The 25,137-nt window shown below is 33.4% G+C and overlaps 4 protein-coding genes across 6 annotated transcripts; all 4 read left to right on the top strand.

Moving 5' to 3' along the window:
* The first annotated feature begins 263 nt into the window (after positions 1 to 263).
* On the top strand, positions 264 to 1,981 carry LOC107932419 (60S ribosomal protein L35). The gene is made up of 4 exons (XM_016864399.2): positions 264 to 437; positions 512 to 647; positions 735 to 891; positions 1,740 to 1,981. The coding sequence occupies exons 1-4, from the start codon at positions 434 to 436 to the stop codon at positions 1,812 to 1,814; spliced, it is 372 nt and encodes a 123-aa protein (XP_016719888.1). The 5' UTR covers positions 264 to 433; the 3' UTR covers positions 1,815 to 1,981.
* Positions 1,982 to 11,844: 9,863 nt separating this feature from the next.
* On the top strand, positions 11,845 to 14,677 carry LOC107932525 (ankyrin repeat-containing protein At5g02620). Of its 2 annotated transcripts, none has more exons than XM_016864566.2 (4): positions 11,845 to 12,109; positions 12,595 to 13,133; positions 13,217 to 13,629; positions 13,697 to 14,677. In XM_016864566.2, exons 2-4 carry the CDS (start codon positions 12,791 to 12,793, stop codon positions 14,561 to 14,563), a joined length of 1,623 nt encoding a protein of 540 aa, XP_016720055.2. In that variant the 5' UTR covers positions 11,845 to 12,109; positions 12,595 to 12,790; the 3' UTR covers positions 14,564 to 14,677. The 2 variants fall into 2 exon arrangements, with proteins under 2 accessions (XP_016720055.2, XP_016720053.2); XM_016864564.2 differs by having other exon boundaries at positions 11,845 to 12,394.
* Positions 14,678 to 16,695: 2,018 nt separating this feature from the next.
* On the top strand, positions 16,696 to 19,325 carry LOC107932420 (patatin-like phospholipase domain-containing protein 4). Of its 2 annotated transcripts, XM_016864401.2 has the most exons (8): positions 16,736 to 16,884; positions 17,226 to 17,560; positions 17,721 to 17,864; positions 18,076 to 18,148; positions 18,426 to 18,531; positions 18,622 to 18,718; positions 18,851 to 18,946; positions 19,027 to 19,325. In XM_016864401.2, exons 2-8 carry the CDS (start codon positions 17,387 to 17,389, stop codon positions 19,180 to 19,182), a joined length of 846 nt encoding a protein of 281 aa, XP_016719890.1. In that variant the 5' UTR covers positions 16,736 to 16,884; positions 17,226 to 17,386; the 3' UTR covers positions 19,183 to 19,325. The 2 variants fall into 2 exon arrangements, with proteins under 2 accessions (XP_016719889.1, XP_016719890.1); XM_016864400.2 differs by having other exon boundaries at positions 16,696 to 17,560.
* Positions 19,326 to 22,001: 2,676 nt separating this feature from the next.
* Positions 22,002 to 24,023, top strand: LOC107932447 (uncharacterized protein At1g24485). Its single transcript, XM_041099197.1, has 2 exons — positions 22,002 to 22,056; positions 22,546 to 24,023. The coding sequence occupies exons 1-2, from the start codon at positions 22,002 to 22,004 to the stop codon at positions 23,085 to 23,087; spliced, it is 597 nt and encodes a 198-aa protein (XP_040955131.1). The 3' UTR covers positions 23,088 to 24,023.
* The last annotated feature ends 1,114 nt before the right edge of the window (positions 24,024 to 25,137 follow it).

The following is a 25,137-nucleotide window of genomic DNA, read 5'->3' as shown; positions in this document are numbered from 1 at the left end:
ACCCAAAAGTCCAAGATAATTGGGTGACCAAAAAAGATAAAATTGAATAGTTGAGCAATTATTTTGTAAATTTTCATAATTAAGTGATAAAAAAGAAAAAAATTATAGTTAAATGATTACCGGTATAGTTTTCCTTTTTTCTATGGACTAGTTAAATCTTAGATATATTATGGGCTTAAGTCCACCTTTAATTTCCATCTGCATTTTGGGTTCTTCAGTTTGTTTCTTTTACAACCAATTTGGACATTAAAAGCCATAAAAGAGATAGGCTTTTTATGAACCCAGAACAATATTCAAAGCCCAAGAATAAAATTTAAAGTAGCCTTCACACATCTGATGCAAATTAGGGTTTTCTGGGAAGCCGATATTAAAGCCTTCATCGCTGCACTTTCACACCTTCTTCACTTCACAGAGAAAACAGAGGCAGGCAGCCATGGGTAAACATCAATTACAGAAATCCCATTATTTGTCAATGTTTATTATTTTTAATCTATTGTTTCATTGTTTATAGCAAGGATCAAGGTGCACGAGTTAAGGAGCAAATCAAAGACAGAGCTGTTGACTCAGCTCAAGGATTTAAAAGCCGAACTTTCTCTCCTTCGTGTTGCCAAGGTCACTGGTGGTGCCCCCAATAAGCTCTCCAAGATGTAACTCAATTCCTTCTTTTTCCTTATCATTTTTTCATTGTTTTATTATGGGTTTTGATCTGTTCTTTGTGGGTTTTATCTTTTTAGTAAGGTGGTGAGGCTATCCATTGCTCAAGTATTGACGGTGATATCCCAAAAACAGAAGGCTGCTTTGAGGGAAGCTTATACGAAGAAGAAGTTTTTGCCTCTTGATCTCCGTCCCAAGAAGACCAGAGCTATTCGCCGCCGCCTTACCAAGCACCAGGTTGGCTATAGTTTACTTAGCTTAACAGCTTTTGTTACTTAATTTATTGGCATTTCATGATTTAATAACTATGTTTATTTTTGCATATGAACTCAAGGTTTTTGATTTTGTTGTTATGGACATTTTTGTATGCTTTTATTTTAGCTATTTTAGTTGGGAATTTTCTCCTCTTACAAATGAAGGAAAACACTCGTAAAAGTGAAATAATCTTGGATTGGTACTATGTTTAATGATCAAATTAAAACTGGTCAAATTGCATTAAAGGTCCCTGTACTCTGAGATTTGGTTTAGCCCTCTATTATAATTCAATCATTTTTAATCATTCTAGTTTTCGAAATGTGGATTTTCAGTCTCGAGGTTAACTTTGTTTCATGGTTTATTTAATTTAAAATATATGGTGAGGTGATGCATATCCTTTGCATTGTTTTGTATAGTTTGACGATTATTGTACATTCCTTAAGGGGGTATATGTTATGTCATCACGTTTGATTGATTTAATCGAATGAGTTGGCTACTTGGTTTTAGGATTGAAAATACATATTTTGAGAATTAGATGTACTAGAAATGATCAAATTATAGTAAGAATCAATCTGCCAAAAATGTATGGTACAGTAACCTTCTATAGAATTTGACCATTAAAAGCTTATTTATGTTTTTTTATCAAGAACATGTTTGTTTTCTCCAAGTCTCTTTAAAATTTTGTATATTGCTCCTTGCTTTCTCCTATACTAAATCGATCAACCTTCATAACTGCATGTCATTACACATTTTTTATTTGGTCACTAGATTTCCACAATAGTTATATCTGTTGCTTTTGATATTGACCTCTTATGTTTTGTTGTACGCAGCAATCTTTGAAAACCGAGCGGGAGAAAAAGAAGGAGATGTACTTTCCGATGAGGAAGTATGCCATTAAGGTATAAGCTTGAAATTTGACTTAGGATGGATACCTTTATGTTAGTTTCAAAGTGACTATTCGAGGTTATTGTTTAAGTTTTGTGTTGTTGAATTTTCGTTTTCTTAATAACATTCCCTATTATGTTTGAGTTTCTCACAATTATGAATTATGGAATATAAAGAGTTTTGGTTAGGCCTTTCTTTTATAATTCTATGGCTTATTATTGCTTTTATCATGCTTGGTCGAGGAAGATTGAAGGGTTAGTGCCCGCTCGAGTACTAGTAATGCTAACCTTAGAGATTTTTATACTAACTCTTAAAGCAGAAAATATTGTGCAAAGTGTACAGTCTTGAAAGATTATTGTAGATGAAGTAGAACGCATTCATTAGATCTTATGAATCTCACATATTTCAACTAAATGGTGGACAATGATCGATTGATAAGCTAAATGAATGTTACTCTAGACTCGAGTGTGAATATTGGATACAGGTACGAATAGGAATGCCTAGTTTTTCTTTTGTGGGCCATTTTTAAGTGTAGGAGACGAGTAATTCAAGGGAAACGAAGTGATAGTAACATGGGGTAAATTCCCTCTTGCCATAAGCCTAAAGTCTAAATATAAAGAATTTGAGCAGCATGGGCTACATTCCCTCTTATAAGCGATATTTATGGCAGTCGCTATGTAAACCGAAGTGTTAAAATGTAGTGCCGTAAAAGAAATAGGCTTAAATGAATGTTGATGTTGGTTTATTTATTTTTAAAATTGTTTTTCTTAAACACAAATAATTAAAAATATGTTTATGAATAATAACAAATAAATCATAATTTAACATATTTCTTATTTTTAGATAAAAAATAAGCGCAAAATTTAATGGTTATATTATTAATAAAATAAAATAAACGCAAACAATAATAATTTTAATCATATGATAATCATTTTATACGGTTTTAAACAGTGTGACTCTCATTTTCATCCTTGATAATATATAAGAAACGATTTATTAAACAAATATAAGCGAACTAAATATATTTTCTGTGTTTAGTGTATTTAAATAAACAATCTTCTAGAATCTTGTTTGTGTTTGTATATTTAACTTGATAAATGAATAAAAATCGAAATCATTTGTTTAAAAGCTCATTTATGTTTATTTATTTAACTTGGTAAATGAAAAAAAACCAATGGTTATTCATTTAGGGCATTATTAGGGGGCTTGGACCAAAAGAGATTTACACAGTCTATCTTTGTCTCCTAATAATGCAGATTTTCTGTCAGTGACAGCAAAACCAAATGATTCATGGGTATGCAGAAATGGTATGGAGATACATAGCTCCTATATGGTGGCACTAATAGTTTATATTTTACTATATTACTTGTGTTACTCGGATTTGTACATATATATATTTTACATATATCCAAGCTAGAGCTACAAAATTTTATTACAATTACCCACTAGCTAGGTTCCTTTGTACGTGAATAAAAAGGCATAAATTCTGTACAAGACATTTATAAGATAAAGCATGTCTCCAATTCCAATCAATAATACAAAAATTGCCAGTTGCTTTCAAGTTTTTTGACCATTAAAATGGCCCTTTCTAGCTCCCACCACTCCCTACTAGCAGTAGCTACACCTATTTCATATTGGGTGAGTCAATGATCAACAAAAACCCGCCCATTCACTAAGGACTACAACACTGGATCCTTTTCGATATGATCATACTCATTGTATGTATTATATATATTTAGAATATAATGATCTTATAATCGCATATATTTGGAAAAAAAATGAAAAATAGGAATAAGATAATTGATATCTATATGACTTTTGAAAATAGAAAAAGAATGACATCAACATGTGGTAGAGCATAGTGATTTAAAGAAAGACACACTTGTCTGGGAACATTCATTTTTAAGCCATGTGAATAGCTACTAGGGGTGGTGGCTTTTGTTTTGGACTTTACTTACCATGCTTGCTTCGCCTCCACGTGACTTCAATTCTATTGTTTACCTTCTTTTTGTCTCGCGGATATTTGATACTCATATTATACTCGGATTAATTTGTAGTGTAGTCGGGATAAAGTTTTCCTAACACTATTTTTTTAATTCATAAAATTTAAATTTGAAAGTTCGTTTTAAGAGATCAAACTTTTTATCAGTTAACTCCGTGCTTGTAAGGTCAGCTAATTTTAAGGATAAAGCCTTGAAGTATAAAGCTTTTCTTGCTTCCTTCAATGTTAAGTACTCCTTTTTTTTTTTTTCAGTTTTGATTGTAATAAAAATAAATAACAAAATGGGTTAATATAATATTTGGGTTAGTGGCAACAAATCTCCATGTATTTTAACAATATTATTAATGTATTACATGTACTTTCAGTTTGTCCAATATGATACTTGAACTTTTATCCCGTTTATTGATTTGATACTTAATTTTAACGATATTAAATATTGACATTATTTGAAAAGTGATCTAATCTGGGATGCTACATGGCACTACATAAAAAAAAACCCATCAGTCAAAGCAAGGGGCTTCAAAACTTTTAACAAAAAAATTTAATAAATTTCATTCCCATAACCTAAACTCTCTAAACGTTTCTGATCTTTTTGTTTCTGCCGCCTAGTTTTGTCTCTAAACTTTTCATTTTTTTGACCTCTCTTTACCGAAATGATCCTTTACTTCCCATTTTCCTTTTTATCAGACTGATTCAAAGGATTCACGGAGAACTACCTCAATCCATCGATTTTGCCATATGATTGTCACATCACTTCGGTCGTAGCTTCTTCATGGCTAGACACGCCTCTTCACTGTTGAGATCGTTTGTGTGAAGGCTAAAAATTCAACAGCTATTTTTTCATGTACATGATACAAAAGAATAAATTGACAGGGAACAAAAGGGAAAATGAGAGAAGAAGAAAGAAATAGGTTTTCTGATATTTTCCTTGGATGATCAACGACTAACTCATGTCAGCCTTAAATAACCAATCAAAGGAGGCTGTTACAAAATGGATTTCCAAGTCATTACTAAAGGTTGTTATAACAACCAAGTGATACGCACCATATCACCTAAGTTTTAATATGCCCAAAACGGGCCGTATCATTTAACCTTACTCTCAGACTAAAACATACCATTTCATTAATAATTATTATTAATAAAATTTAACTACTTTTTAATCTCGCAACAATTACTCCTTCATTTAAAACATTCTTACTTTTTAATCTCGCAGCAATTACTCCTTCATTTAAAACATTCTTCTCCTCAATGATGAAAAGAAGGAAACCTCCTCTAAAGCTCCATCAAGTTCTCCCAAGTGGCATCCTTTGGAAAAGTGTTTGTCTACTCAATCAAGACCTAATTCGCTGCCCTGTGTCCTTTCTTCACCATACGACAATCAATGATTCATATAGGCTCCTTAACCATGGCTCTATCAGTGCCTACAATAGGCAAGTCAGATTGAACAACTAAGTTCCCTACATGTTTCTTAACTTAAGCTGACTTACATGAAAAGTGGGATGAATGCATGATCATGTAGGTAAGGTTAACTCGTAAGCCATTTTTTCCACTCGAGACTTCACAAACATGGTCCAAAGAACTTAAGAGCAAGTTTCTTGTATCACCCCTTACCCGTATCCAACACCGGAATAGGGTACGAGGCATTACCAAAACACATACACTTGTAAACGTATTTAACCGAGTTATAAAATTTCATCAAAATTAAAACTTTCAAAATAATTAACATGTTTCTATAACTTTTCACAATATATCCTCAAAATATTATAGTCATAATAATTAGGGCCTGCGAGACCCGATACATACTCATGCAATTTAATGCTTCATTTCCATTTCATTCAATTCGCAATTTCTCATGCTCATAATTTAAATCATATCACTAGCAATTTCCATTTAATTCACGTACAATTCAATAACATCAAATTCAAAACTAATACGTATTTACCATTTAACTCAATGTTTATTGATTATACCATTCAATAACACATTTATGTAATTCTCAATTTAGCAATGAAAATATCACTTTAGCTTGAATAACAACATCGTCCCGATATAAATACACTACCACTTATCCATTTACTTTAATTCTTTTGGGCCCATTTGTCACTTACCATCCTTAATCAAATTACGGAACGGTCACAGAAAATTGAGTACTTCACTTTCACTTTGCCATAGTATAACTATGGTCTTACGTATGATCACTTATCACTTGTCCCTGATCAGATAAGTGTAGCCACCTATCACTTTGTTTCTTGATCAGATAAGTGTAGCCACTTATCACTTTGTTTCTTGATCAGATAAGTGTAGCCACTTATCACTTTGTCTCTTGATCAGATAAGTATAGCCGAAGCTATCACTTATCACTTTTCACTTGTCACTTGATCAGATAAGTGTAGCCGAAGCTATCACTTATCACTTTGTCACTTGATCAGATAAGTATAGCCGAAGCTATTACTTATCACTTTCCACTTGTCACTTGATCAGATAAGTGTAGCTAAAGCTACCACTTATCACTTTGTCACTTGATCAGAAGTACTCAAATCCGGCGTTCCGCTCAATTTGATCATTTATTCATATATCAGGCTTACCAACATGTGTTAATTCATAAACCATTCATGGTATTATTTCATGCCAAATCATATATTGAATATACCATACACACATACTATGAAACTTTATTTTCACACATGAGCTTAAACCATGACCAATAATGCACAAAAATAAGCATCATTCATATTTCATCGTTTATGAGTTATAATCAAACATATGACCATTTATACACGAATCATTCATATATTTCCCAATTTTCCTCCTCCTCCTCCTCTCCATTCCACATCCTTAATGTGTATAACACACTTAAACAACATTAACCATAATTTCAATATTCACTAACATGTATATTCAAAGCTGTTTATCCGAGTCAGAGTCACTAAATTATTTTTATCCGGAGCTAAAGAGCTCCAAATTAAGATCCGTTAATTTTCCCTGAAACTAGACTCACATATCTTCATACCATAAAATTTTCATAATTTTTGGTTCAGCCAAATAGTACAGTTTATTCTTTAAAGTTTCCCCTGTTTCACTGTCTGACAGTTCCGACCACTCTTCACTAAAAATTAATTATCTCATTGTACAGAATTCGGATGATGTTTTAGCTTGTTTCTTCTAAAAATAGACTCATTAAGGATTCTAACCATATAAACTATAACTCATAATCATTTTTGTACAATTTTTAATGATTTTCCAAAGTCAGAACAGGGGAACCCGAATTCATTCTGACCTTGTCTCACAAAATCTATTATATCTCATGATTTACAATTCCATTGCTCACATCATTTCTTTTATAAGAAACTAGACTCAATAAGCTTTAGTTTCATATTTTATTCATCCTCTAATTCAATCTCTACAATTTTTGGTGATTTTTCAAAGTTACACTACTGCTGCTGTCCAAAACTGCTTTAGTGCAAAATGTTGATTTCCATTTTGCCCCAAATTTCACAGTTTATACAATTCGGTCCTTTCTCAATTAACCCCTCAATTAATCTAATTTTCTCAATTAGTACTTTACTAGACATTATAAGTTGTTACACAACTATTGAAATTCAGAATTTCCACATATAACTCTATCTTCAAACTCTTTTACTATTAGGTCCCAAACATTCACTTTCTATTCAATTCTTTCAATAAAATCAGCATATGAACAATTTAAAACTCTAATTTCATGCTAAATCATCATATACTTCCAGCACATATTCATATCAACTTTCAACTTCTTTCATAAAATCAAAAACTAATGGATTTAACAAGTGGGCCTAGTTGTAAAAGTCATAAAAATACAAAAATTTCAAGAAATAGTCAAGAATTGAACTTACTTGTAATAAAAATATGAAGAACCAGCTTGAAGAAGCCCTTCCATGGTGTTTTAGCTGATGAGAATTCAGAAAAATGAAGAGAAATCTAGATAATTACACTTGGGTCCTAACTTTATTAAGCAAATTTTGCAATTTTTCCAATTTTGCCCTTAATTCTCCTTACTTTCTTGCTGATTTCATGCCTCTGCCGTCCAGCCCAAATAGACCTTGGGTCTATTTGCCTTTTAAGCCCTCTTCCTTTTATCATTTAAGCTATTTAATTATTTCCCAAAATTTTGCATTTGTTACAATTTAGTCCTTTTTGTTCAATTAATTATCGGAACTTTAAAATTTCTTAACGAAACTTTAATACTAACTTTTTAACACTCCATAAATATTTATAAAAATATTTATGGCTCAGTTTAAAATCCCCGAGGTCTTGATACCTCATTTCGATTCTAATTATTTTAATATTTATTTCTAGTGCACTATTCACTATTTCAAAAATTTTCCTAACTTCATATTTAACTTATACTTACTAAATTAATAATATTTTCTACCCATTTGTCGAATTTAGTGATCTCGAATCACCGTTCTGACACCTCTGAAAATTCAAGCCATTACATTTTTTTTTCGTCGGATTTGTGGTCCCGAAACCACTGTTCCGACTAAGCCTAAAATCGGGCTATTACATTTCTGGTTCCAAGTCTTCCTCACAGTATGTTGCCTATATGGTTGAAGTTTAAGGTACACCAAATTTCCCACATCAAAGACCTTATCACTTCTTCTTCAATCAACCAAGTGCTTCATTCTATTTCAAGCCCTTTGAAGGTGGAATTTCAACATTTGTCTAGCTACTTCCCGATGTTGAAGGCTCCTATCTACAGTAGCTACACTTGACATTCCAGAAAAGTAAGGGAGATGTATAGGAGGGCCTTGCCCATAAAGGGCTTCATATAGAGTGGTTCCAATTGTTGAACAATAATAACCATAGAATTGATAGAAAAGATCTGGTTCAAAAATGGTTTTCTTCTACAGCGAAAAATTAAAATTTTGAAAACCGAGTCTGTTTGTGATATTTATAGTAATAAACCCTTTACCAAAATCACACTTTTGTTTTTGGCTAGACGGATTCTTGTCGTTCCCAACTTTCAACTGAAAAACTTTCTCCACTATTCTTGTACTACGAATTGCTTCGAATGTGGGCTGCAATGAATTCGAATCAAACATATAATAAGAAATTATTTACTTTAATTTCAGTGGAAAAGCGAATCTCTCTTCAATAGAAACTGGTAGAATTGTTATTTTGAAAAATAGAATTTATACTTAGAAAATAAATTCTCACTATTTTCGAATAGAATAAAAATATCTTAAAGTTGTGTTTTTAGCCTTATCGGTGCTATCTATTTACAGGGAGAAGAAGTGAAACCCTTGTTGAATTAGTAGAAGTCCTACCTCCTTACTAAGAACTCGTAGTGGCCTTCATGGGTTCTAAAGGTTGTTTTGTGAACGTCAGACTCCCACATCCTTATTTGATAATAACCTGTTCTCAAATCCAGTTTGGAGAAATTGGTAGCTTGCCTCAATTCATCCAACAGTTCTTCTATCAAAAGGACAAGCAATTTATCCTTGATAGTAAGTTGGTTTAACTACCTATAGTCAATCTTAACCTCCATGATCCATCTTTCTTCTTTACCATAACAATTGGAGAAGCAAAAAAACTTTTGCTATCTCAAATGATTCCAACCTGCAACATCTCCTAAACACCTTTTCAACCTCAGTCTTTTGAACAACAAGATACCTAAGGTTTTAGCTTCACCATTTGGTTTTCATTCTTCAAGGGAATTCCATGATCTTGCAATTTGGAAGGAGGTAGGTCTATTGGTTTGTTAAAAATATCATCAAAGTCTTCCAGAAGAAGCTTTAAATCTGTCTGAAGTGAATGCTTGATTTTTGGTAGCCATGACTAAAGTGCTAAAACCCAACTCCTTCCATACTAAAGATAGGCATCTCAAAACTTGTTTTTCTTTGTAACATATAGATGGTACCAAGTGCAATGCCCTGAAGAAAACAAGTAATGCGCTCGTGTTGAAATTGCATAGTTAGACTAGAATCTTGTAGCCAAACGTAGTACGAAATTGGGACAAAGAAAAACTCAAGTACCAAATTAAACTTTAAAACCAAAATTAGATACCAAATGGTACATTAACCCTAACAAAATTGTATCTTATGCTAATTACACCGGCTTTTTCAACCAGATATACTAATTAATTTATTATGCTTCCACTCATTTCCATACCACACAAATCATTTTCCACTCCACTTATAATTAAATGGACTTTGAATTATATATTTTCATAATTTTAAATCAAACTAAAACAAAGACCCATTCTAGAACCTCATCAACTCTCAAAATTTGTTTATTTTAATTATTATTTCTTTCTTATTTAGATTTGGCTTTGACCTTTTCACTCCTTTGCTTCTTAATTTCTATCATTTAAATATATTATATGATATATGCTAGAAAAAAACTATATAGTAAATGCTTAATTTGTCTAAAAGCCATCGGCATGTTACATGCTACTATCAAATAATTAACACAAAAATTTTAAAAATTAAATTTAATATAAATTGCTTGATAATGACATGAATATGATCACCTTAATTCGTACAAAAAAAAATTTAATTCTATGGTCTTTGTACCCACTAAAAAAATCTCTCCATTTAGTCACACAAAAAAATTAAAAATAAATTTAAAAAAATCATCTGTCAACATATGTTTCAAATTAAAATAATATTTTTTTGATAATTATTAGAAAAAAAATATTAATGAAAGTTTTAAGGGCACATTTTAAATGTTACTATATAATAAATATATTAATAATTAAGCTTGCATTTTTAAATCTAAAAAAAATAGAAAGATTAAATTTTAAAAATATGAAGAATACAGGGACTCGGAGCAAATTTTAACCAATTGATATAAAGATATTACTTTTATTAACAAGCATGTTTAGAAGTTAAAAGCTGATTATCATTTGTAATTATATAAAAAGTAGGTTTAAATAATATTGAAGGAACATGATAAATTAGAGTTTTAAATGTAATTTCCTAAAATCAAGGCAACATTATCCTCTGCAGTTATCCATTAATTGGATAAATTTCATATGGGGTGTCTCAATATTTGTCTGGGGCATTTGTAAGGACAAAGGTGCACTACCAAGGGCGCGTAGGTTCCAGCTTAATTTGGAAAAATTTTTATACTAAATAGATTGAAAAAGAGAGAGTAAAAAAACACTAAATTAGTTTGCTTATTATTTTATTTTATGGACATTTTTTTTTTATTTCAAACTAAATGATAAAACTGTCAATATTAAATTTATACACTTTTATTTAGAGGTGCTCATGGCCGGGTCGGGTTGGGTTCGGGCAAGGTCTAAATATGGTATTAACATATTTTATGCTTATTTAGGCTCGACTCGACTTGAAATATGGACTTAAAATTTTACTCAGATCCGTCCATATTATTTTTTAATTTTTTTAAAATATTTATATTATATTACTTTAATATTTAATAATTTTATACGAAAATTTTATATAATCATCTTAACATTAATGTGTTCTAAATTACATAATATAAAATATTATAAACTTAAAAACGGGTTGAGCCTTGAATGTTTAAGCCTAAGCACGACCCATATTTTGAACGAGACTAATTTTTTACCAAAACCCATTTCTCAGGCAGAATATTTTTACCAAGACCCTCTCAAATTTTGGGCGGGCCCATGTCTATTTTTATTATTTAATAACTTAAAATAATTTTAGTCACATGAAAATTTAGATTAAATATTTTATAACCAATAAAAATATAATTGAATAAAATGTTCTAACTTAAAAGTTTTTTTTATCAGTACAGATTAGCCTTAGTGATTAAGCATGCACAATGCCTTTCTGCATTTAATACACCTACCATTTTGATTAAATAAGTGGCTATCATATTTGGTAGGTTTGGTTTTAGTGTAGAATTTTGGTAACAAAATCTTATTTTAATTATTATTTTAGATGGTATATTTCTTAACATACTAAATAAATTTCATGATAAATTACAATTAATTTCTTTTCATAATTTCATTCGACGTGAATATTTATAAAAAATATTTAATATTATAAATTTAAATAAAAATGGGGAAAAATACAGTCTAATGTAAAAACTTAGCAACACCTAATTATACAAATAAATGACATTACTAATTCAAACGATATGAAAGGCGCGTGGCTTCTGTTAATTTCCGTTGGTTTCATAATCCACATCGCTCTGGTTTCGTGGTCTTGCTTTAGCTGGTTTTTTTTTTGTTGCCGTTCATGTTTTTTTTCTTCCGATTCTAAGCCAGAAAAAAGAAGAATCTTTTCTTTTTTCTTTTTACATTGTTAAGAACCGATGATCATTACAAAAGCCTCCATTTTATTGGTTAGATTATATTTTTTTTTTATAATTTCCGGGCTGGGACGGGTTTTAGATTCGAATAAAGTTGGAAATACATGTGCTTTTTATGTTTATAAAGCCAAAAAACTGTTTTTCTATTTCCTGTTCCATTTTCTTCTTCATAAACGAAGTTTTTTTTTTCTCCCTTTTTTTTGGTGTTGTGATTGGTAACCGAGAAAATTTCAATTAAAAACGGCTTTCTTACTTATATGGGTGCTTTTGGTTTTTTTGATGGATGAGAGAAAAAATAGCTCCTTCATTCAAACTCGGGTAATTATTAGCCACCATACTTTTCCCTTTCTTCATTTTCTTGTTCTTTAGTTCAAAATTATTTTTTTCTTTTTGCAAAAATGGAGTATGAACAAATGAAATAAAGTTTCCTTTTTTGTTAGCTTTTGGTTTCTGGGATTGTTTATTTTTATGCTTTAGATTGGTTTTTCATTGAATGAAACCTCTGTTTGGTGATATAGGAAAGCCTTTGATGCAAAGAGACAGTACAGAACCAGATACTGAAGAATCTCATTTCATTAGTTGTGTGTTTTTTTGGACCAAAAATACCAATTTTGATCTGGGATTTTGGTGCCAGATGAAGAACAATAGACATTTCAATTCATAAACAAAGTTAGGGAAAGAAGAATACTGATTTTGATATTGATTTTTATTACAATGGAGGCACCAGCAACCGAGCAGCCATCTGTTCCTGCTCGTAGGAAAAAGATGACGAAACAGTTAACTGGGAAACGTGATGATACGAACCTACATGCTGCTGCAAGAGCTGGAAATCTTGCTGCCGTGTCTGAAATATTGAAAAACACTGGGCCGGATGAACTTAAAGAACTGTTGCCTAAACAGAACCAATCCGGCGAAACCGCCTTATATGTCGCCGCTGAATACGGTTATGTCGATTTGGTCGAGGAGATGATTAACTATTATGATCTTACAGATGCTGCGATCAAAGCTAGAAATGGTTTTGATGCTTTTCACATTGCTGCTAAACAAGGAGATTTAGGTATGTTTTTCTTATTACATATGACTTTATGTGTTGGTGGTGAATAACTGAATATGATGTTTTTGAGGTTGGCATTGTTGCAGAGATTTTGAAACTGCTGTTGGGGGTGCATCCGGAATTGGCAATGACGGTTGATTTATCAAACACTACTGCATTGCACACAGCTGCAACACAAGGCCATATAGAGATTGTGAATTTTTTATTAGAGGCAGGTAGTGGTTTGGCTACTATAGCAAGGAGTAATGGTAAAACAGCTTTACATTCAGCAGCAAGAAATGGGCATCTAGAAGTTGTGAAGGCACTTTTGGCTAGTGAACCCGGGATTGCACCAAGGACCGATAAGAAAGGCCAAACCGCACTTCATATGGCAGTGAAAGGCCAAAATCTTGTGGTGGTTGAAGAACTGATCGGTGTTGATCCGTCGTTGATGATAAACATGGTTGATACTAAAGGAAATACAGCCTTACATATAGCTAGTAGGAAAGGAAGAATTGAGGTAATCACTAATCACCCCATTTTTTCATTATCAATGCAAGAGACTAATGTGGTCTTTCATGGTGCAGATTGTTAAGTTGTTGCTTAAATACAAAGAAACCGACATGAAAGCTGTTAACAGAAGTGGTGAAACTGCTTTTGACACAGCTGAGAAAACAGGGCAACCGGATATAGCAGCTTTGTTGCAACAGCATGGGGTTCAAAGTGCTCGACTCATTAAGCCTGCAACACCGAATCCAGCTCGGGAGTTGAAACAAACCGTGAGCGATATAAAACATGAAGTGCACAATCAACTAGAACACACCCGACAAACTCGAAAACACGTCCAAGGGATTGTCAAAAGGCTCCACAAAATGCATTCTGAAGGGCTTAACAATGCAATAAACTCCACTACTGTAGTTGCCGTGTTAATTGCCACGGTTGCCTTTGCTGGTATTTTCCAAGTTCCTGGTCAATATGTGGATGATGCAAAAAACGTTCCTCCTGGACTCTCCCTTGGTGAAGCAAGGATAGGCCAAAACCCGGCTTTCGTAATATTCTTCATCTTCGATTCGATTTCCCTCTTCATTTCCCTAGCTGTTGTGGTGGTTCAGACCTCAGTTGTAGTCATTGAAAGCAAGGCAAAGAAGCAGTTGATGGCTGTTATCAACAAGATAATGTGGTTAGCTTGTGTGCTTGTTTCAGTGGCATACTTAGCCTTGTCATTCGTTGTGGTCGGAGATGAACGGTGGTTAGCTATCGGAGTTACCATTATTGGATCGGTAATAATGTTTGCAACTTTAGGCACTATGTGTTATTGGGTGATCAGGCATCGAATTAAGGCTTCGAGCAAACGAAATATTCGAAGATCTTCAATGGAGAACCAGTCACAATCTTATCCATTGTCAGATACTGAAATACTAAACAATGAGCTTAACAAAATGTATGCTATTTAATAAGTCCTGTTTTCCCAGTCCTATGTCCATTACAGATCTTGTCCCCTTCTACAAGTTAACCACTAAATGTATGTATATCTCTCAAATGATCATACTTTGGTTGCTTTTAAGAAACATAAGTATCTTGTCCCCTTTTTGTCTTGTTTTATTTTTTATTTTTATTTTTGCCATTTTTAAGCTGCTGTTGAAATCTTACTGGTTTGTAAAGAATTTGCATAAGGAAGGCATTCAACAATAATTTAAGTAAGTTTTTTCAAGGTTAGAAATTGTGTGATTCGAATCCCTCACTTGGCAAAATAAGAGATTTGTGGTATGGATCATACCGCACAAGTTGAGCCTGTATGGAACTATATTTCTACTATTTCACTTTGATTAGAATATTGTTTTTCAACTTTTAAATAATTGTAATCGAAACTCCTCTTGTATCTTTCGTTTTTCAACATTAATGAATTTTTTCTTCTTTGCTCGTGATTTTTCTCCGAAAGAATTTTTACGTAAAATTTATGTGTTCTTATTATTCTTTTATTATTATTTTACGATCATTCTACAGTTATTATTGATGTTTATTATAACATTTAACATTTTTGAATTCAAAATTTATCATTTGCAATATTTTGCATCACAAAAATATGAATAAATTTGATGTTTGAAAAAAATAATTATGAAAAGTTAGATTAATATATAGATTAATTGATGAGTTGGGTTCAAAGCATAAGGCTAAAATTTGACAACTCAATCAAATCAACACAAACAAAAATTAGAACCAAAGGAAAATGCTTCAAAGAGTATATATGCATGGGATGCCTATATAGAGGAATACAGAAAAGCCTGGAATTTTTGTTGTGAACACTTTTATACAGCGCCGGGACGGGCTTCGACAGAGAAAATATCCAAAAACTCCTTGTCTAAACCGGACATGAACTCAGCTTAGCCTGACTTTTGAACAGCTCTTTTACCAACACCTGGCTCAATTAAATTGGCAGCTTTAGAAGGTGACATGTTAGAGGATCCCTTCAGTTATTGCAATGTTGTGGGAAGTTTCACACTTGCATTGTTTGTATTTTATGGAAACAACAAAGTTAACGTTGCGTGAGCTAAAAGTATCATGGAGATCTTATATTAAGAGTTTAATTTTATTTTGTTTTTTTTTACTTAATAAATAGTTAAATTAGTACAAGTAAGTCGGATAAAAATGTAAATTGATCATTCTGTTAAAAATTTCATCAATTTTTACTATTAAAAATTGATCTTTATATGTCAACATGATGTACACACCCGCTTTAATGGGCGAACAGTAGAGGTGTTCATGGGTCGGGCCGGGCCCAGAAAAAATTTTGGCCCTCGTCCTAGGCCAGGGCCAGATCCAGCCCGAAATATGGGCCTGAAATTTTGTACAGTCCCGGTCTGGGAAAAATTCCTAAGCCCGAGCCCGTCCCGCCCTTTTTTTAATAAACACCAAAAATTTATTTTAAAAATAAAAAAATAAAAAAAGTATTTTAAAAATAAAAAATAAATATTTATTATATTCGGGCCGGGCCCGGGCCAAAAAGTGGTGCCCGAGGCCCGGCCCGTTTTCTAAACGGGTCTCATTTTTTTGCCCAAACCCATATTTCGGGCCTATATTTTTATCCGAACCCTCCCATATTTTGGGCGGGCCGTCGGGCCGGGCCACCCGACCCATGAACACCTCTAGCGAACAGCCCAACCCTTGGAACATACTACAGCCCCAGGTGGTGAAGAGCCGACATCAAAGTGTCAAACCTTCCCGTCAATGTGAATTCTTAGGAAAGATCAGCCTGTTATCCCTAGAGTAACTTTAATCCATTGAATAATAACCTTTCTACTCGACACTGTCGGATCATTAAGGCCGACTTTCGTTCTTGCTTGACAGGTGGGTCTTGCAGTCAAGCTCCCTTTTACCTTTGCACTCGAGGGCTAATTTCCGTCCTGCCTGAGGAAACTTTTACACACCTTCATTACCCACAAAAATCTTTATGTATAGCTAGTTAATTATTTCGTAAATTATACCAAATATTAATGATATAAACAAAATTTAAAAAAATTGATTTATTTTTTAAACCAACGATTAATTTACTCCTTATTTTGAACAAAACAGCTAATTAGGGTTCAATGATAATTTTAATGTGGAGTGAGTATACAAGTGCAGTTGCTATATTGGAAAACCCTGTGTTTCACGCAAGGTCTAAACATGTGGAACTTGAGATGCATTTTGTTATAGTTGAAATCGTAGATGAAACCAGGTTGAGGTCAACTATGTTCCACTAGGTCACATCTTGACAAAACAGGGACTTCAATAGCATGTAAGTATATATATTCCGGCCGACATGCTCAGCTAAGAAGTTTGTTAACAAGTAAATTTCTCTTTCAAATCATTCATGTTTTCCTTCACTTTCCATCCATCCAAACACTCCTCTCTTAGTTATTTCTCTTTATTCCTTTATAATGGCTTCCCTTTTCATTTCCCATACCTTGTTTCCCTCTAAATCTCGCCTCTTTCGTGGGTTAACCCTTTATCCACACCGCCATGGTTTCGCTTCCTTCACCAACTGCTCTAAAAACAACAATAACCTCACAACACCACCTTCACAAGATCGAGATAAAAAACTTCCTTCTTCTAAAGAGAAACTGTCTTTTGCTGCAGCAACAGGGGAGCTTTTCTTGGGGATTGCATCAAAATTAATTAAAAACGGATTGAATAATGAAGACTCAACAAGCCTGGTTTTTCTCAGACCCAGAAAGAGAATAAATGAGAGTGAGGTTGAAAATAATGGAAACAATGATAAGGAGAGAATTGGTTTAGTGATGAAGGATGAGATAGAACCAGAGGTGATATGGGAACAAAGGGTTAAAGACATTGAAGCTGAGAATGAAAGAAGAGTGGTTACAAGCCCTGGGTTTAGCTTTTCTGGTGGTGGCTTTTTGCTTCCTTATCATCTTGGAGTTGCCCAGTTTCTCATTGAAAAGGGTTACATACAGGTTTGAATTTGATTGTTCATCAATTCATTTAGGAATCTTGGTTTCCTTTGAGCTTTAATTTCATACTATAGGGCTTTGAGAACATTGAGAAACTCTATATATGAACTCTGTGCAGTGATATTGAACCACACTAGCCATACCTGATATTTCTTTGATACAGGAAACAACACCATTGGCTGGTTCATCTGCTGGTGCCATAGTATGTGCAGTGATTGCTTCTGGAGCTACAATGGATTTAGCTCTAAAAGTTGCTAAAATCTTAGCTGATGATTGCCGGCGTAAAGGGACAGCTCTTCGTCTTGGGGTATATATGCCTAGGCCTAGCTCAATGCTTGTATTTGTGGCTTAAATTTTATTATAGTGTGTATGATTAATGATCACTAATTGCTAATAAGCATGTGCATTTGCAGTCTAATAATCATCAATGCTTATATAGGATCTTGATTCCATCAGCTTTGATATCTTAGTGGCTTAATATCTCATTTACTGTTTCGTCACTTGCTTAAAACCGACAGGCTGTTCTTCGAGATCTTCTTAACGAGTATCTGCCTCCCGATTCTCATACTAGGTGCAATGGGCGGATTCGTGGTGAGTACGATAATCTGAAAACAGATAGATACTGTATGCATATTCTTTTATACAGGGAATAAATAGAGCTGATAACTGAAATTTTTTTGAAGCATATATGATAACATCTAGTTAGCCTTTCAGAACAAGTTGGTAATAACGAAGAAGTAGATAGGCGGCTTTAGAGAGAGGTTTGAGGTCTAGGTTGCATTTTAAAGTACCAAAGTGGCTACAAACAACATGGATGTCTGGTTTTTGAACAATTAACATTTTCTTTTAATTGTAACTATTATGTCAGTTGCTATAACTCAGATTCTTTGGAGGCCTAGGGGTTTACTGGTGGATCAATTTGATTCTAGAGAAGATCTAATCAATGCAGTAATTACATCTTCCTTCATTCCTGGGTAAGAATATATGGTGAAGACACATTTCTGCATTGAAAAAAACACTTCCTATGAAGTTACCTGAAACATTAAACAAACATGTCTTTGTAGGTATGTTGCTGCTCGCCCTGCTGCAATTTTCAGAAATCGTTTGTGCCTTGATGGGGGTTTGACATTTTTTATGCCCCCAACATCTGCTTCTAAAACGGTATTTTCTCGACATCATTTAGAACCGAACTCGTCTCCGAAAATTCCATGAAACTACCTTGTATTGTAATCCACCATAGGGGGCTTATATATATATATATGATGATATGATGGGGGGATATTGTCTTTGCAGGTCCGAGTTTGTGCTTTCCCAGCCAGTAGGATGGGAGTGGAAGGAATCGGGATTAGTCCAGACTGTAATCCCGAGAATAGGGTAACCGGAAGAGAGGTAAAATCCCACAGCTTTGCAAATGTTAATAGTTTCCTTCAAGTATAAGCCTCTGAATTCTTGTTGCCAACTACATACAGCTTTTCAGCTGGGCAAGGGAACCGGCAGATGAAGAAAATTTCGAGAGGCTCTTTGAGCTCGGATATCTAGATGCAGCTGTATGGGGAGAGCAGAACCCTGTCGAAGACATTGTTGTCGATGAAAGTCCCCTTGTCGAGAATGGTTCTACAACGTAATTTCATTCGATCGGGCATGGCTAAAACATTGTAATTTATATAGGGTATGAAATTGTCAAAAGAAAGGACAAAGAAAGGGATTGAAATGTAGAATTTAGTTGATGTTTTTTGTCCTTATAATACCATTAAAATTGCATTTCTCATTGTTGGATCATAGTTATTGATTGCCTTACATGATCATATTTGAACTGACAAGTGAGTAACAAGAAAAGTGATAACAGGGTGAGTAAGTGGCAGACAATTAGAGTCCCCATTTTTGTATCCTTCTTTAGCAACAAGTCAAAAAGTAATTAAGAGACACGCATGAAGACAACAGTCAACGACATATCTTATAGCTTTGCTTTGTTAAGGTTGCAGTGTTTAGACTGTTGGGTTTTTTTTTTCATTCTTGCTTTTCAAGGGACAATCATGGAACTAGCAAACATTTGTTCTCTGGTGCATGCAAATCTCCATTGAACATTGACTGAAATAAAAAGGACAAAAGGGGAAAACCCCATTCATCAGGTGGTAAAAAAAAGGATTTAAAATAATAATTTCATGACAACAATAAACCCGACATGATTGAAAATGGGGTTCTTATTTCAAAGGCCAATGACCAAATATTTCGCAATTCTGCATTTCTTTTTCAAGTATAATGAACAAAGCTCTATGGGGTTCTGAGAGGCGTAGTTGCAGAGCCAATTTGGCATTCTGTCCACCTCCACTAATACTTGTTACCTAGCTTGGAAATGGAGGTGGCCAGTATGTCAAACAGTTTCTGTAAATTTGTCACTGAGAAACCCTATGAGATGTTAACGACATGCCCCTTCACTGTGTGTTAATCCGTTAAGTTTAATTTCCTTGCTGCATATAAATATATGCATACACACATATGTATATATGTACTTCTTATTCAATATGTTACTGAATCCAACTTGCAGGAAATGCTTATAAACTGAGCAACCAGAGATAGCAGCCATGTTGGAGCAGCATGGGGTTCGAAGTGTTCGAATCATCAAAGTCTGCACAATCAACGAGAAACACACCCGACAAACTCGAAAACATGTCCAAGGCATTGCCAAAAGGCTCCACAATATGTAGTTGCTGTCTTAATTACCACAGTTGCATGCCATTGCTGTGATTTTCCAAGTCCTGTCTCTCCCTTGGGGAAGCAACTATAGGTGAAAACCCTGCTTTTGTAATATTCTTCATCTTTGATTCCATTGCCACTAAATGTATTATCTCTTAAATGATCATACTTTTTGTCCCCATTCTTAGGCAACAGAAGATTACTTGCTCTCAATTGCAAATTTATGGATCTGAGTAACACTCGGATTCAAGTATGTATGTTTAGGTCATATCATCACACCCACCTAATATGCTTTGGGCACGAGACTTGAAGAAAATGAACAGCTGGAGGAACAATGCAGGTTCTCTGGGCAATGACAGCTATGGTTGAATATATAGTTGTCTTTTCCCTTTTGAGCTACTGTTGAGAATATCCTACTGATTTCATGATTTGTAAAGAATTTGGATTTCCACGTATAAAAAGAAGTCGTAAAAAGGATCAAATTATAACAAATTAAAGTACAATGATTAAATTTAAAATTTCAGCATAATAAAGGGACAAACAAAATTAGAGGGAAGAAGAAAATGTTTAGTTGGCTAGATTGCTGCTGTTATCATCGACAGTTATTGTTGCTGTCATTAAATGGTTGCTTCATTGTTCGTCTTGTCGGTCTCATTCCTGGTAACTTCACAGCTTGAAAGAAATGATGTTAACCAATATATAATTTAATTAATTATGACGAGAATACTTTGAAATTCTATACATCACTTTCTCTTGATTTCAAGGAACTTTCCTCAGCTTTTCTCTTGGATTCTTGGCAAAGGACGATAATGAAAACGTGTGAAGATAATGTGTTTTTCTTTGCAATTTTCGAGCTTTAAAGTTAAACCCAATCCATCTGAATTTAGCATGGATCTAGAGTTGATCATGGACCGGGTAAAGTCGAGTTTGGATCATGTCTCAATAGAATTTTAGGCCTATTTTTTAGGTCTCAGTCTAGTTCGAAAAATAGGTCTAAAATTTTACCCAAGCTCGATTCGGATAAAAATGCTAAAATCGAGCTTGACTCAGCTTGTCCGTATTAATTTTTTTATATTATTATTTTTATATAAAAAATTTAAAACTATAATACACCAAATACACTAAAAACATTAAAATAAATATTTCTCAACAAATTAAAAATAAATTAAAAATTATTTATAGTTAAATAACACTAATATAAGTGCAACTTAGCAAGCAAATATATAAAATAAGAGTTATAATGTCCAAACAATAACAACAAAATAGTAGCAATATAATAACGAAATAACACCAAAATAACAGCAAAAACAATGAAAACAACATTTTTTTTTACAAATTTAGGCCGAGTCTAGGCGAAAAAGGCTTATTCAAGGCTTGACCCATTTAGAAAACGGGTCTCGTTTTTTTTACCTAAACCTATTTTTCGAGCTTATATTTTTATCCAAACTCTTTCACTTTTTGTTTGAACTTTTAAACCAGATAACCTAACTCATGATCAGGTTTATATGGATGTGTAACAAATATTTTTATGTAAATACAGTTGTTAAAATATGTATACTTGAGAATTGACGAGGAAGTTGCGATGAAGATGACAAACAAAAGGACAAGCCTCGTCGTTGTCTTCGCAAAACATAAAACTTATCGTCAATAAAACATTAAAAGATTGTATCATCTACCATTATCACACATTGGGATTTGCTTATAAATGTTCCGTTTCCATCTCTAAGTTGTTCAAATCAAGAGTTTGACAATGATAAAGGTGTTGTTCTTTGCAATTTTATTAGCCCAAAAAGCTTTTTCTCAAGGTATAAAATGCTACTCCTTTCTTATCATTTGTTCATTTTTGTTAAATTTGTACTTTAACTTTAAAAAATTAAATTTAACCCTTAACCTTTAAAAAAAATATCGAATCTGATCATCAACATTTCAAATCAAAACATTGATCAAAACATTAAAGTTTTAGATATGACGGTCCAATAGCAATTGACATGTATTTCAGTTTAAAAAAAAATTATTTTTTAAATTATTTTTATAATTTTAAATTATTTATTAACGTGTCATGTCAATATGAAGTATACATGTATTGCCACAGATTAAAAAAATTAATGTTTTAGTCATCATTTTCGTTAAAAATATATATGATTTTTTGAAAAGTTAAAGTGTAAATTTACCTAAAAAATAATAAAGGTAAAATTAAAAAAAACTGATCATGTCAAGGACTAAATTTGACCTTAAGCTTTTTAACACTCTCAATGTATATGATATGTAACGTATACTTTAAATGGCTTTATAAGATACATGGGACTGGGTGAGGATAGACTGTGGATCAGACACAAGCTATAAAGATTCAAATGGTGATACTTGGGATTCAGATGATGATTACATTAAAACTGGCGACAATAAACAAGTCGCTTCGACCAGTTCTTCCGACATCGAGCAACTGAATACATTACGTGTCTTCTCGGAACAAAGCAAGAACTGCTACACTATCCCTACACCAACATCAACCAGATACTTTATGAGAGCTATGTTCTGGTATGGTAACTATGATGGCCATTCTAAGCCACCGACTTTTGACCTTGAATTCGATGGGAACAAATGGGCTACCGTTGTGGCTAATACTACTAGTTTCACGTATTACGAAATGATTTATGCAACCAAAGGGGACAGTATTAGTATTTGTCTAGCTCGAACTCGAGATCAAGAGTTCCCTTTCATTCCCAGGTTGGAATCTTTGCCATTGCCTGATGATATGTATCCCCAAATGAGAAGGGATATGGCTTGGTTCATAAGCTATCGTTACAATTACGGAGCCGATGATAGGATACTTGGGTAAGAAGTAACCAAATTTGGGATCTTTAAAAATGTTTGAACTTCTTTAAACAATGTGTGCTTATATAGGTACCCTGATGATCAATATAACCGGATATGGGAGCCTCAGATACCACCTGGCTTAGATTCGTTAACCGCGAATTTCACATCCCTCGACGAAACATCTGTTAATGTCCCTCCTGATTCTGCAATAATCAAAGCAGTTGAAGCAAGTGCTATGGATACAATTAACTTAAGTTTTGGTTTTGACAACGTGAGCCACCTCGACCATGTCGAAATGTACTTCACCGAGCCATTCTTGGAAACTAGTGAGACCAGATCGTTCAACGTAACCGTGAATAGAAGTTTCGTAAACACTACAATCCCGGAATACCAGATCTGTACCAGTGTATGGGCGAATTTACAGTCCGTTGGCACTTTCGACATTCAATGAGTACCAACTGAGGATTCCACATTGGCACCAATAATAAGTGCCATTGAAGTTTACACTGTTAGCCAACCTCTTGTCATTGCAACTACATCACAAAATGACTGTAAGACTCATTTCGCCCTAAAATTTTTTAATTCCAACACATAAAATTTCGGGTCTAACTCAGTATTTGTTAAGAAGTGGACGGGTTAGAAGAGTTCATCGACACATTTGACCAGTTGAAGGGATGGAGCGGAGACCCGTGTCTACCTAATGACACCATTTGGCAATGGTTGAATTGTAGCACTAATCAACCTCCAAGAGTAACTTCAATGTACATAAAAATCTTTTCATTCTTTAAACATTTCTTGCATGGCAAGAAAGTTCTTCAGGAGAAAAAAAAAACTTCCTTTCAACCAAGGGCGAAATTAAAAGGGCTAGCAAGGGTCCCGGCCCCTATAAAATAGATTTTCCATTTAGACCCTTTAAAATTTTTAAAAATTTAAATTAGTAAATGTAAAATTGTACTTTGACCCCCTTAAAAATATAAAAATTTGATTTAATTCTTTAAAAATTATAAAGATATATGCTATTAAAATAGTGAAATTACATTTTTGCTATCGTAAAAGTTACAATTTAATTTCGACCCTCATAAAAAAAATTTCTGATTTCACCCTTGTTTTCGACTCCATTGCTATGAAAAAAATGTTTAACATATGTTGCAGATATCTTTCTGGTTTTGGTCTCCAAGGTTATCTCCCAAAATTCAGCCAAATGGATGCCCTTGAAGTAATGTGAGTTATTTAACTTTTCACCATTAACAGTATTATATTAAAGGATAAAGTACGTTAACTAACTATTCATAAGTTTCTTTTTTATCACCCAATTATTCAATATTTTTTTTCATCAAAGAGTAGGGTTAAAGTTATTATTATTTCAATTTTTAAAGTTGCCAAGTTATTATCATTTTATCGGTAATTTAACCGCTGTGACCAAATTCTTTTTTTTAAATAATTGGTAACTATTTTATAGTTTTCCATACTTAAATGACTAAAAAATTATTTATTAATAATTGAGTCACTATACCCTTAAATTAAAAACATTATCACTCACTGGATGTTTGGTTTAAAGCACTTATAAATTTGCTGTTTTCTGTTCCTGTATCATGAATCAGAGATTTGCATAATAACAAACTTTCAGGGGAAATTCCAGATTTTCTTGGAAAGTTACCGAATCTACGATTACTGTGAGTAACTTGTTGAAATTCCAGCACATGTGTGTGTGAAGTATTCATATTCTAAATTCTCAAACTATGTTTTTTTACAGTGACCTCCGAGACAATGATTTTTCTGGTTGTGTTCCACAATCGATAACCGATAACAAGCAAATCAATTACATGTAAGCAGGCAGGCAGGCAGGCAGGCAAGCTCATCATCAAGCATTACTTTTCATGTTTCCAACATTTCGAACTAACTGTTGTTCCACGTTTATGTCCGGGCAGGATTGATGAGAACGAAAACTCAAGCTGCCCGAAAAGTAAAAATGCGGCGACGATAGGGTCGAGTATCGGTTCAGTTATACTATTAGCGCTTCTTGCTTATTGCTGTTACTATTGTTGTTGTAGAGGATCAAAACAAACAGATCC

This window comes from Gossypium hirsutum, chromosome D08 (genome assembly GCF_007990345.1).
Source record: "Gossypium hirsutum isolate 1008001.06 chromosome D08, Gossypium_hirsutum_v2.1, whole genome shotgun sequence".
Taxonomy (NCBI): Eukaryota; Viridiplantae; Streptophyta; class Magnoliopsida; order Malvales; family Malvaceae; genus Gossypium; species Gossypium hirsutum.
Note: the sequence above shows the minus strand (reverse complement) of the source record. Positions and strands in the feature narration are given on the sequence as shown.

Excerpts from the sequence above, each read along its gene's own strand:
- LOC107932419 (XM_016864399.2), top strand. Across the intron at positions 648-734 it reads CCCAATAAGCTCTCCAAGAT|TAAGGTGGTGAGGCTATCCA; the intron begins GTAACTCAATTC and ends TTATCTTTTTAG. Across the intron at positions 892-1,739 it reads GCCGCCTTACCAAGCACCAG|CAATCTTTGAAAACCGAGCG; the intron begins GTTGGCTATAGT and ends TGTTGTACGCAG.
- LOC107932420 (XM_016864400.2), top strand. The coding sequence starts at position 17,027 with ATGGCTTCCCTTTTCATTTCCCATACCTTGTTTCCCTCTAAATCTCGC. Across the intron at positions 18,532-18,621 it reads ACATCTTCCTTCATTCCTGG|GTATGTTGCTGCTCGCCCTG; the intron begins GTAAGAATATAT and ends ATGTCTTTGTAG. Across the intron at positions 18,947-19,026 it reads ATAGGGTAACCGGAAGAGAG|CTTTTCAGCTGGGCAAGGGA; the intron begins GTAAAATCCCAC and ends AACTACATACAG.
- LOC107932525 (XM_016864566.2), top strand. The coding sequence starts at position 12,791 with ATGGAGGCACCAGCAACCGAGCAGCCATCTGTTCCTGCTCGTAGGAAA. Across the intron at positions 13,134-13,216 it reads TGCTAAACAAGGAGATTTAG|AGATTTTGAAACTGCTGTTG; the intron begins GTATGTTTTTCT and ends GCATTGTTGCAG. Across the intron at positions 13,630-13,696 it reads GTAGGAAAGGAAGAATTGAG|ATTGTTAAGTTGTTGCTTAA; the intron begins GTAATCACTAAT and ends TTCATGGTGCAG.
- LOC107932447 (XM_041099197.1), top strand. The coding sequence starts at position 22,002 with ATGATAAAGGTGTTGTTCTTTGCAATTTTATTAGCCCAAAAAGCTTTT. Across the intron at positions 22,057-22,545 it reads CCAAAAAGCTTTTTCTCAAG|ATACATGGGACTGGGTGAGG; the intron begins GTATAAAATGCT and ends TGGCTTTATAAG.